Here is a 12,011-nt window from a genome sequence, read left to right as displayed (position 1 = left end):
GAGCTGGAGAAGGAAAAATGTGAATACTGAACTCATTAATGTTATGCATTCTGAACTATTTAGATAGAAATATACTAATGTCTGGTTATTTTAAAACGCATTAAAACCAGATGGATTAATGGATTCTAGAAGGTTATGTGATCAAGTACAAGAATGGTAAAATGTTAATAGTGTCGTCTAGGTGAGGGGGAAACAGGTGCTCATTCTTTCAATTTTGCTGTAGGTTAGAAACTTTTCATACCAAATAACCAGTTAGTTATTTGGGGATTTTGCAGCAAAACTGTCCTACGAGGAGGTAGGTTTGGATCAAGCAAGTCCAGACAATCTGAAGCCGGCCTTTCGTGGGGCTTGCAAAAATAATGGACCTTTTTCACCGTTTCCTTAACTATCAAGCGGCAAGGCCGCGCTCCGTATTATTAAGCACTTTCTGGTGGGTGGAAACACCTCGAAGTGGACGGGTCCTCAAGCCAGCCCCTAGCCCCGACATCTGCCCATCCACTCCCGCGTCCTCTCGGTCCCGGACACCCCTCGGCCCAGGAGGAAATCACTTTGACTCTCGGGGCGGTAGCTGTAGCAACCGTACCCCAGCTTCCGGGACTGAACCGGAAGTCACTTCTCACACGCTCTTCTTATTGGTCGCCGGCCTTTCGTGGGAGCGGGCGCCGCTGGGAGGCGGAAGCGGCCCCGGGCATGGCGGCCGCCGTGCCGCTGGGTTTGCTTGTGCTGCTGCTCCTGGGGCCTGGCGGTTGGGGCCATGCAGAGCCCCCACGCGACAGCTTGCGGGAGGAGCTCGTCATCACCCCGCTGCCCTCCGGGGATGTAGCCGCTACGTTCCAGTTCCGCACACGCTGGGATTCGGAGCTGCAGCGGGAAGGAGGTGAGAGGGTGAGGTCTGCCCGGAGAAAGGTTTCTGTGGCGCCTGCTCTGTTGGGAAGGGGGGCTCATCCCTCGGTGGAGTTCTGGACCCTGGGTGTGGGCCCTATGCATGGGCCACACAGGTAAGGCTCTCGATTAGGCGAGGGGCTCACCACTCACCTGCTTTCTCTCCCCCAGTGTCTCATTACCGGCTCTTCCCCAAAGCCTTGGGGCAGCTGATCTCCAAGTATTCTCTGAGGGAGCTGCATCTGTCATTCACGCAAGGCTTTTGGAGAACCCGCTACTGGGGGCCACCGTACCTGCAGGCCCCATCAGGTGCAGAGCTCTGGGTCTGGTTCCAAGACACTGTCACTGAGTGAGTGTCTACTTTGCGTCCTATTGCATACCATGGAATGTGGCAGGGAAAGATGTTTCATTCTGCCACTGCTTGGGCATAACAGTTCCAGTGGACTGCGACTCATGGGACTGGAGCTGGCTTTGCAAGTAACAAATGGGATTATCTTTGAGTGGCCTGCTTTACTTTGCTGAATAAACTTATTTCTCCTAATTCTTTCAGACTTGAGGTAGCACATATATATCCTTACAGAGGCAATAAATGACTGGTGCTTTTTGGATGTAAGTCTGTAGAAACCTGGCGAACTGATTACCTTTTTAAAAGGTGTTCATATTTTCATATTCATATTCAAGTACCATCAAAATAATAAGGCCAAACAAAACATGTTTGTGGGCTAGAATTGACCTTCAGGATGCTAGATCTTTGTGTTAGAGGAATTGCTGTTTGCTGGGGTTGGGGGAGCACAGGCACATCCAATGACTGCTGTGGCAGTTCTGATAAGAGTACAGCCTTTTTTGGTTGCAGAGATTGCATGCTATGCATGGGCCACACAGATAAGTAAATTGGTAAAGGTATAAAAACATTGATAGAGCCAGGCACTGTGGCACATGCCTGTAATCTCAGTGTCACTGAAGGCTGAGGCAGGAGGATTGCAAGTTCAGATTCAGCCTCAGCAACTTTGAGAGGCCCTAAGCAACTTAGTGAGACCCTTTGTTCTGAAAACAAAACACCCAAACAAACAAACAAGGGCTGGGGATGTGGCTCAGTAGTTAAGCACCCTTGGGAGCTTGCAGACAGGAACACTTTGAATTTTCCTTGGTACTCCCCCCCAAAAAATTGGTAGAAGCATAGGAATGAGAATTATAAAATGAGTATGGCAGACCTAAGAGCTTGTGTGACAATCTGAAAAGGACAGCCATCACCTATGATTTGTTGCCATGTAGCAATAGAGGCTTAATGTGGTCAGACTCATTAAGCAAGAGATACCAGAATTTAATGTGAAAACTGACATATTTAAATATCAAAAAGTAATTTAAAATTTTTAATAATGCTATGTGGGTCAGTGTTGTGCACTTTCAATAAAGCATGGTTAAGGAGAGTTTGGATAAAGCTTTCAGGCTTCAAGGATTGGAGTAATGGAAAAGTACTGAACAAAGGATTATCAAAAACTTCAGTTGGTAGAATGCTTGCCTCAAATGCACAGGCCCCAGCACCACAAAACAACAAAACTCCACTACAGCATCAAAGCAATCTTAGACAAGCAGCAAGCAGTGATAGCCCCCATCCCCCACCCCACACCCAATTGGCCAAAGTTTTTGCTCTTGCCTTGACTCTGGCTCCCTTGCCTTTACTTTCTGTCTGCTCTGTTGTCACTGTCTACCCTCGGTGATAATTGCCTATGATATTGAGCTGAAGTTCAGAATTCTAGTGCTTATTGAATGTTATGCTTTTTATTTTTTATCTAGAGAATAAATCTCTTAATATTTCTATAAGAAAAGATACCCAATTTAATAGGAATAGTTGTTTTCCCCTTGTTCAAGGAGATTTTTGGATATAAGACTTCCCACCTGAGGAGAGGACCAGGACTTACCTTCCTGCCCCTAGTATTCACAGGGCAGACTCTTGCTTTGCCGGCCGAGCACACTCGGGGAGGCTCAGTGAGCTGATGTCTGCTCTGAAGTAATAGAACACTCTGCATGGTGACTGTGGAAAGTGCAAAGATGACCCACACTAGTTCTTGTCAAATTGCACACTGCCTCGTTGAGGGGAAAAGGTACTTAGGACAAGATACTACTGATAACCAGGCCGTCTCCCAGAGTGGACCTTGGATGCTCAGAACTACAGCAGCACAGAGGAGGCTATGCTTAAGGAAGGCGGGAAAGGCTTCCCGGATGAGGGGCCAGGACGCCGAACCTGAAAGATGGGCAGAGAAGAGTGAGGAGGGCAGTCCTAGGCAGGAATCCACCTGAGCAGAGATCCATGGCGATGAGGGCTGTCCAGAGGAGAGAGGACGGAGAGGCTGAGCACAGTGAGGCCAAGAAGTGGCTGAGCCGGGCAGGGATGTTGCTCTGACTCTATCCTCTGGCCTGTCTAATGATTGAGAATCCAGCCTCCTTTTACCAAGGGTTTGGAGGCTTGCTGCAGGCTCTGGGTAAGGGAGCCAAGGCAGCCCTGTGACAGTGATTGGGTTTGTGTCTCCATCCAGTGTGGATAAGTCCTGGAAGGAGCTCAGTAATGTCCTCTCAGGAATCTTCTGCGCCTCTCTCAACTTCATTGACTCCACCAACACAGTCACCCCCACAGCCTCCTTCAAACCCCTGGGGCTGGCCAATGGTGAGATAGTCCCTGCAGTCCTCCTTCCTGGAACCTCTGCCCAACCTTCTCCTCCTTTCCCCTCAGTTTCTTCCCTCCTCAGCCTGGGCTTGATCTAAAATCCCTCCAATGTGCAGGCCTCCGGAAACCCTGCTCTCTCTGTCCCTACGTTGCTCCCGGCTGCCCCAGGGGTCAGTGAGACTGTTTGGATGGTGGTGCTAGAGAGGGGTGTAGAGAGCAGGGGTGGTCTCCCCGGTCTCTGGAGTGGGTCCTGAGGGGCAGGGCCCCAGGCCTCCCTGACAGTATCTATTTCCCTCAGATACTGACCACTACTTTCTGCGATATGCTGTGCTGCCGCGGGAGGTGGTCTGCACTGAGAACCTCACCCCATGGAAGAAGCTCTTGCCCTGTAGTTCCAAGGTGAGGCCGGGGTGGTCTTAGTGTGGGTGGGAGCCCCAGAGAGGGGACAGAATTGGCCCGTTTGCAGCCTGGTAGCCAGGGGGCATTTAAGAGAACTGGTGCCCCATGCCAGGTGCTCCATGTAGGTCTCTGACCTTTCATCTCTTCTTGCCTTGTCTAGGCAGGCCTCTCTGTGCTGCTGAAGGCTGACCGCTTGTTCCACACCAGCTACCACTCCCAGGCAGTGCACATCCGCCCTGTCTGCCGAGTAAGTCATTGGAGGAAGAGGGTGACCACCATATGGGGGCTCTGAGAGAAGGTGTAGGTACAGATGTGGCCCATTGTCTGGCTCTGGTTGAATGAGAAGTAAGTGGCAGATATGATAATAGTTATGTGGGGCATTATCCATGCACCAAGGAAACTGCGTGGTTGCCAGGCGAGTACTCAGTAAATCTTAATCATGGAGCATTGTGGTTAGGAACAGAGCTGTGTGAGTACAACTGCTAGCCCCGTGCCTTGCCAGCTGGCATGACCTTGAGTGAGTCATTCTGTTTCCCTGAGCCTCGTTCTCTTCTCTGTGAGAATGGTAGGAGAATCAGCTCCTGGGCTGCTGTGACAGTTCATCAAAGTGATGCACAGAAAGTCATCAGGGTCTGACTCAGGGTCAAGTGCTCAGTAGTGAATGGGAACAGATCATAGATGTGAATATGCATGCACAGATGAGGGTTGTGTCCGATTCAGAGTCCTTGAGGCTGTGTGGTTGGATGAGAGTGAGGCCCCTCACTCCTGCCATCTGGCCCCTGTGGTAGAATGCGCGCTGTACCAGCATCTCCTGGGAGCTGAGGCAGACCCTTACGGTTGTGTTTGACGCCTTCATCACAGGGCAGGGGAAAAAAGGTAAGCTGCCCTGGCAACTTGCCTCCACCTGCCCACCCATCCCTACCCTGCCTTATCTGTGTGGCCACCCTTACTAGGCCCTGCTCAGCCCTGCTTTCTGATCCTCAGACTGGTCCCTCTTCCGGATGTTCTCCCGAACCCTCACAGAGCCCTGCCCCCTGGCTTCAGAGAGCCGAGTCTATGTGGATGTCACTAGCTACAACCAGGTATCGAGGCCTCCAGCTACACCCCCTCTCCTCAGGGCCAGCCTGCCCCTCTGCTGGTTTCTCAGCCCTTTGTGGCTTTTGTATTCCCAGGACAATGAGACACTGGAGGTGAACCCACCCCCCACCACCACATACCAAGACGTCATCCTTGGCACCCGGAAGACCTATGCTGTCTATGACTTGCTTGACACAGCCATGATCAATAACTCCCGCAACCTCAACCTTCAGCTCAAGTGGAAGAGACCCCCGGAGAATGGTGAGTGGGCACGTGAGCAGGCCATCAGGGCCCCCAAAGGCTAGAGGAATTCTTTCTCCTAGGGAAACACTCACTGTCCTGTCTTTGCTAGAAGATCTTAGGGCAGGCAGGGGGCGAAGAAGGGAGGACAAGAGGTGGAAGGTAGACATGATCAACGCATGACATATGTGTTGGAAGTGCTGCAGCAGAACCTCTCAATTTGTATAATTAATGACTTTATATAATCATTTTTAGAAGTCATAGGGTTGCTGGGCATTGTGGCACCTTCCTATAATCCCAGCATTCCAAGAGGCTGAGACAGGATTGCAAGTTTGAGACTAGCTTCAGCAACTTAGTGAGACCCTGTCTCAAAAATAAAAAGGACTGGGATGTGGCTCAGTGATCCAGGGCCTGTGGGTTTAATCCCTAGTACCCCAAACAAAAACAGAAACCCATTAAGACCAGATCTCTGGGGTCATGTGTTCCTGTTCTGACTGCAGCTCTTCCAAGCTGTGTGACTTTGGGCAGTTCCTAACCCTGTATTCAACTGCAAAACAGGGACAGTAGTACCTGGTGGATTGGATGTGATACTTAATGTGAAATGTGGCGTTCATTCATGTATTCATAGGTATTTTTGAATTTGTGCCATGTGCCTAGATATAGAATGGTAAAAAAGAGGATGCTGCATTCAAGAAACAATAGGTATGGGACAAGGGAGGCATCAGTTCCTTCGGACCCTGTGCAGTATTACCCAGGGAACCGGCAGGATGTCCTGAGCACACCTGGTTTGGGTTGGAAGGGGGCTCAATGTTGGGCGCATGAGCACTTTGTAGATAATAGTAATCCGGTTGTCCTCTCTTGGGGGCCCAGGCAAGAGGGGTGATTCCAGAGCCCAGGTTTTCTAGTTCTAATGGCAGAATTTTTCCCCATCTGCTCCCTGACTTAGCCCTGACCTTGTCTTTAGGAGCTAACAGGTGCTCCTTTTCTCTGCAGAAGCCCCACCAGTGCCCTTCCTCCACGCCCAGCGCTACGTGAGCGGCTATGGGCTGCAGAAGGGGGAGCTGAGCACGCTGCTCTACAACAACCACCCCTACCGGGCCTTCCCGGTGCTGCTGCTGGACACTGTGCCCTGGTACCTACGGCTGTATGTGCACACCCTCACCATCACCTCCAAGGGCAAGGAGAACAAACCAAGTGAGGAGCTGAGTCCCAGCCAGACCCCCCAGCTCATTCTCTCTCCAGGACCCCCCAGACTCTCATTTTTCAGGGTAGTTCCTGAAATACCTCTGAAGGCCTGCACAGGCATGAAGAGTTAGGAATCATTTGGAAAATGGAGCAGAAAGCCTCAGTGTGTCGTATTTGGAAGTTGCTTATAAAGCAATACAATGAAAACACACAGCACTGGTGATTCTTGATAGCACAGTCTGAGGGCAGCAGCTTCTGATCTTTTCACTGACTTTCTCTTCCTGGAGCCTTGGGCACATCCTGTGACTCACAGCCTCATTAAGATAAGAAAGAGATGGCAAGAGAAATAGGTCTTGGAAGCTAAGAAGGTGGCAGAGTTCAGGGAGATGGCTTTCACCTCTTGGGAGGGTAAAGAGGTGCAGATTTAAAATTTAGTTTTTACTTTCTGAGGAGATGTTGGTATGTGCTGAGTGCTTTCTGTCAAGTGTCCAGCACAGGCTCCAATGCCCTGTTTTTCCTTCATGTTGGGGGAGATTGATTTAGGAACAGGCTGTATCGTGTCCCAATGAAAAACTAAAAATCTTTAAATAGCTCTGTTGCCTCCCATAATTTCAAACCTCTTTTTGCTTATTTTCAGCATCATTATTTGTGCCATCTTCACAATATCAATTTCAATCATCCTCCCCAGATATTTTGTTTGGGGTTTTGCCTTTTACTTTGGAGAACTTCAAACACATACTGCTAGTGTGACAAACCCCTCTGCCCATCACCCAGCTTCTGTGGTCCCCAGCTGCCTGGCATTTATATTCATCTTTCTCCTCTTTTTAATCTTTTTTTAAAAATATCTTTATTTTGTTTATTTGTTTTTATGTGGTACTAAGGATCAAATCTAGTGCCTCACTCTGACACTGAGCCATAACCCAGCCCTCTTTTTTTTTGTAATAAGTTGGTTTGGTTATTTTTTTGCTGACACTTGTTAAATAAATCTTAGATGTCGTGTCAACTCATCTTTAAGTATTCAGAAAAAGGACTTTCAAAAACCATAACTGTATCATTATCACTCCTGCTTTCCCCTCTGGTCTTAAACATAACCTTGTATAGTTGTTCATTTGAATTGGGATCTAAACAAGGTTCTTGCATCACATTCGCTTGATGGGTCTCTTAAATGTCTCATTTTTTTTAAAATAAACTTTGAGAGTTTTAGGTTTAGAGAAAAATCGAGCAGAAAGTGCAGAGTTCCCCTCCTCCTCTCCTTCTCGATTTCCCTTCTTATTCCCGTCTTGTGTTTGGTGTGGCACACTTAAGTCTCTCTAATCTCGAGCAGTTTGCTTGGCTCTCTCTTTTTTCCCTCCAGTGCTGTGTGTTTGTTGGAGGAATGAGGTCATTTGTGGTTCAGAATGTTCTACATTCTGGATTTGTCCTTGTACTGGTGTTCAACATGTCCCTCCATCCCCTACATTTCTTGTGCATTGGTGATTAGATTTAGAAACTTGATTAGATTTTTGTCCCATATTTTTGACAAGAATCCCCAGGTGGTCCTGTGAACTTCCTTACATCAGCATTAGGTGTCTGCACCCCAGTTTTAGGGATGTGGAGAGTGGGTAGCAGCCTGCAGCATTCCTGACCCATCCAGGACTGCTTCCTGGGAATGTGCTCTCCCTCTCTTGAGACCTTGCTTCCTTCCCTACCTACCTGGCTTCCGTGATCCAAAACCCACCTCTTAGGCATCCAGATTGTGGCCCTCAGGCAAATGGTAGAAACAGGTGTGGGTAGGAGTCTGACCCAGGAGTGAGGGATGGTGGACCTTTGTCTCAGGTTACATCCACTATGAGCCTGCCCAGGACCGGCTGCAGCCCCACCTCCTGGAGATGCTGATCCAGCTCCCGGCCAACTCAGTCACCAAGGTCTCCATCCAGTTTGAGCGGGCACTGCTCAAGTGGACTGAGTACACCCCGGACCCCAACCACGGCTTCTATGTCAGGTGAGATCCATCCCCACAGGCTGTCCCCCACCTTCCTGATCTGCCCTATGCCACTTACCCCTTTGTCAGGGAATCAGTGAGGAAAATGAGCCATGTCTCTGCTTTTCTGCAGCCCATCTGTCCTCAGCGCCCTTGTGCCCAGCATGGTGGCAGCCAAACCAGTGGATTGGGAAGGGAGCCCCCTCTTCAACACCCTGTAAGTGACCAGGCCCTTCTGATGCACTGCCCTCAGCTGCCTGCTGGGCATTGCGCAGGTTCCTGCGGGGTAGGTTGGTGCAGATGTTACCTCTTCCAAAGTAACGTGTGGGTTCCACCCAGTGCTAGTGAAAATCCCAGCAGTCCCTGGTTCTTGTAAAGACTTTATAAAATGATCCTGAAGTGCTTCTAGAAGAGAAAGTAGGTGACAGTGGCAGTGCTTCAGCCCTCATTTCCTCCCTGACTCTCTTGAATGGCTGTCTAATGGAGCACCTCCCAGCTGTTTCAGAGCACATCAGGGAAACAACAGCGAAGAAATCAGCCTTGTTCCTCTCCTCCCTGTGCCACAGTCAGAGCGGAGGCTGTTCTGGAAGGGATAGATGGAGGGGTTTGGAGAGCAGCCTGTTGGGTTATTTAGGAACTTCTTTAAGGAGCATCATTTAGGCTGAGGCTGGGCTCAGAGAGGCAGCCGCGCACCGCCAGGCCCAGGCCCAGGCCCAGGCCCTTTCCTCCCTGGCAGCACCTGGCGGCTCTCCTTTGATGAGGCTTAGGTATTGGCTGTCCTGTAAGGTGCCTTCTGTTGAAAGATTTTGAGGCTCAGCAATTTAGCGAGACCCTGTCTCAAAATAAAAGATTTTTTAAAAAGGGGGCTGGGGATGTGGTTCAGGGGTTAAGCACTGCTGAGTTCAATCCCTGGTATTAAAAAAAAAAAAAAGATTTCAAGGCTGAGAGAACCTTGGTACACTGGCCACCAAGGCTGCGGAATGACCCTGAGGGGAAGCACCCCGTCCTGCTTCAGCACTCCTGCCCTGCCCAGGTTCCCAGTCTCTGATGGCTCCAGCTACTTCATACGTCTCTACACCGAGCCGCTGCTGGTGAGCCTGCCGACGCCCGACTTCAGCATGCCCTACAACGTGATCTGCCTCACGTGCACCGTGGTGGCCGTGTGCTACGGCTCCTTCTACAACCTCCTCACCAGAACCTTCCACATCGAGGAGCCCCGCACTGGCGGCCTGGCTAAGCGCCTGGCCAACCTCATCCGCCGTGCCCGCGGGGTCCCCCCACTCTGAGACGTGCCCCCAGCAACTGCAGCTGCCGTTTGTCTCTGGGATGGGTGGTGGTGACCCCAGGGTTCTTCCTGTCACTTGCTCTCCTCAGAGTTGGCTTTTGAACCAAACTGCCCTGGACCAGGCCAGGGTCTAGAGCTGTGCTGTCCAGTATAATAGCCATGAGCCATATGTGGCATTTAAATTTAAATTAAACTAAAAATGTGTTCACTCAGCTGTGGTAGCCACACTTCAAGTGCTCGGTAGCCAAAAGGGTTAGTGCCACTGCATTGGACGGTACAGAACAGTGTTTCCGTCATTGCAGAAAGTTTGGTTAGGGAACCAGGCGTGGTGGCATGTACCTGTGATCCCAGTGACTTGGGAGACTGAGGCAGGAGAATTGCACGTTTGAGGCCAACTGTGCAATTTAGCAAGACCCTGTTTCACAGTACAAAATAAAAAGGACTGGGAATGTGGCTCAGTGGTAGCATGCCCCTGGGCTCAGTCCCCAGTACTGCGCACGCGCACACAGTGCGGTACTGGCTTGGGTAGTAGAGTGTGCTGGAGAGTTTGTATCACTGTGGTGGTGGGATTTACTGACTGTGGAATAAAGATGGCTACTCTTCTGGTTCTTTGCCTCCTCTCCTTAAGGCCCCGGATGAGTTAGGGACTAGGGCTTGTATGCTGGGTGACCCAACAGGACCTCCTACCTCCCCCACCCCACTGTCACCAGAATGCCGCTGTCTCGTCATCTGCTCCTGCTTCTTGCCTGTCTCTCTGATGTGATTCCCAGAACTCCCCGGGCTTGGCTGTTAGTATTTCTATAAGCATAATCCCTGACTGAGTCATTCTGTCCTTGGTTGGGGGCGGGATGGAGGGGTCGGGGGTCTTAAGAACCAGTCCTGTCACCTGGGTAGAGGGTAGAGGCAGGAGTGGCGCTCCCACCTTGGTGTGCCTCAGAATCACTGGGGTGCTTGCAAAGTAATGTGGCCCAGGCTTGGAATATTTACAGGATCCTCAGGAGCTTGTGCTGTGGGTGGTCCTTAGACCACCCACCGGGTGTGAAGCCTGCCCTGCCCCCTCCTTATGCAACCAAATCCCTGTAAAACACGTCCCTGGGCAGCGGCCTCCCCTGCTCTGCCTTCTCTCTCCCTCTGACATGTAGGCGTCATCCTGACAGGAAGCTTGGGGTTCCCCTCCACCCCAACCACTGAGTTCCCCTGGGTGGCAGTTTGGCCTAGGATGCCCTGTTCCCCCGACGACCACCAGCCCCTCGGCTGCCTGTTTGCTTTTACAAAGCCAGATGGCACCTTGCTGCTTCTGGGAAGTTCCCTCCCGCTGCTGCCTGCAGCCAGAGCCTCTGCTCCCGGAGCCCCACCTGCCCTCTGCACCCTCCTATCACCTGGCTTCCCTTACTTGGCTTCCTGGGCTTCCCGGAAGCTCAGGGCTGTTCTTCCTCAAGTACAATCAACCCGCAGTGGCACAGGCCAACAATGGTGCCTGTCATTTACTATGGTCATAATAAAATAAAAGAGGGCTGGGAGTGTACCCCATGGTAGAGACCCCGGGTTCAATTCCCAGGACTACGAAAAAGAAAGAAAGAAGGCTTCGTGGAAGGAGACAGCTCTGGGCCACCTGGGAGGGAACAGCACTGGCCATGCAGGGAAGCTGGGAATGGGGCCCTCCCTCCTGCCTCTTCCCAGCACTTCTTGCTCCAGACGGGGCTCTGTTCTTCCACCCTGTCCTCAGTGCCTGGCCATCCCTGCCCACTGCAGGGGAGAAGCCTGGGGCCAGGGCCCTCCCAGATCCTGCTTTAGGGGGTGTGGGAAGGGGCCCTGCTGCTTCCTGGGGCCCCCAGTCTCAGAGCCCCGGTGGGGAGGTTGCGGGGGGGGGGGGGGGGGGGGGCGGGGGATCCTAACACCACCAGGGGGTAGTTGTGGCCAAGTCACAGGGGACTCAGCTCAGTGGTAAACACTCCTGGGTTCAATCCCTGGGAAAAGAAAATAATAATAGGCTGGGAAGGTAGCAGTAGAGTGCCCCTGGGTGGTCCAGTCCCCAGGGCCACAGAAATAAATAAATGCAGATAAATATAAACACACACACACACACACACAGGCTTTCACTGAGTCAAGAAACCTGCCAGGCCAGACTGGCCGCATCCCAGTTCCCTCAAGATGGAGGAATGGACAGGGGCTGGGGATGTGGCTCAAGAGGTAGCAGGCTCACCTGGCATGCGCGAGGCGCTGGGTTCGATCCTCAGGACCACATACAAATAAAAAATAAAGATGTTGTGTCCACCAAAAACTAAAAAATAAATATTAAAAAAAAGACAACCCAGATAATC

At 51.1% G+C, this 12,011-nt stretch overlaps 1 protein-coding gene across 2 annotated transcripts; it reads left to right on the top strand.

Moving 5' to 3' along the window:
- The first annotated feature begins 655 nt into the window (after positions 1-655).
- Positions 656-10,297, top strand: Pigt (phosphatidylinositol glycan anchor biosynthesis class T). Of its 2 annotated transcripts, none has more exons than XM_076852045.1 (12): positions 656-877; positions 1,054-1,231; positions 3,417-3,544; positions 3,843-3,943; positions 4,104-4,190; positions 4,732-4,819; positions 4,928-5,025; positions 5,116-5,281; positions 6,254-6,454; positions 8,261-8,426; positions 8,539-8,622; positions 9,439-10,297. In XM_076852045.1, the coding sequence occupies exons 1-12, from the start codon at positions 691-693 to the stop codon at positions 9,689-9,691; spliced, it is 1,737 nt and encodes a 578-aa protein (XP_076708160.1). In that variant the 5' UTR covers positions 656-690; the 3' UTR covers positions 9,692-10,297. The 2 variants fall into 2 exon arrangements, with proteins under 2 accessions (XP_076708160.1, XP_076708159.1); XM_076852044.1 differs by having other exon boundaries at positions 9,421-10,297.
- Positions 10,298-12,011: the final 1,714 nt, after the last annotated feature.

The sequence above is a fragment of the Callospermophilus lateralis genome, chromosome 3 (assembly GCF_048772815.1).
Source record: "Callospermophilus lateralis isolate mCalLat2 chromosome 3, mCalLat2.hap1, whole genome shotgun sequence".
Classification (NCBI taxonomy): domain Eukaryota; kingdom Metazoa; phylum Chordata; class Mammalia; order Rodentia; family Sciuridae; genus Callospermophilus; species Callospermophilus lateralis.
Note: the sequence above shows the minus strand (reverse complement) of the source record. Positions and strands in the feature narration are given on the sequence as shown.

Excerpts from the sequence above, each read along its gene's own strand:
- Pigt (XM_076852044.1), top strand. The coding sequence starts at position 691 with ATGGCGGCCGCCGTGCCGCTGGGTTTGCTTGTGCTGCTGCTCCTGGGG. Across the intron at positions 3,944-4,103 it reads TCTTGCCCTGTAGTTCCAAG|GCAGGCCTCTCTGTGCTGCT; the intron begins GTGAGGCCGGGG and ends TGCCTTGTCTAG. Across the intron at positions 5,026-5,115 it reads ATGTCACTAGCTACAACCAG|GACAATGAGACACTGGAGGT; the intron begins GTATCGAGGCCT and ends TTGTATTCCCAG.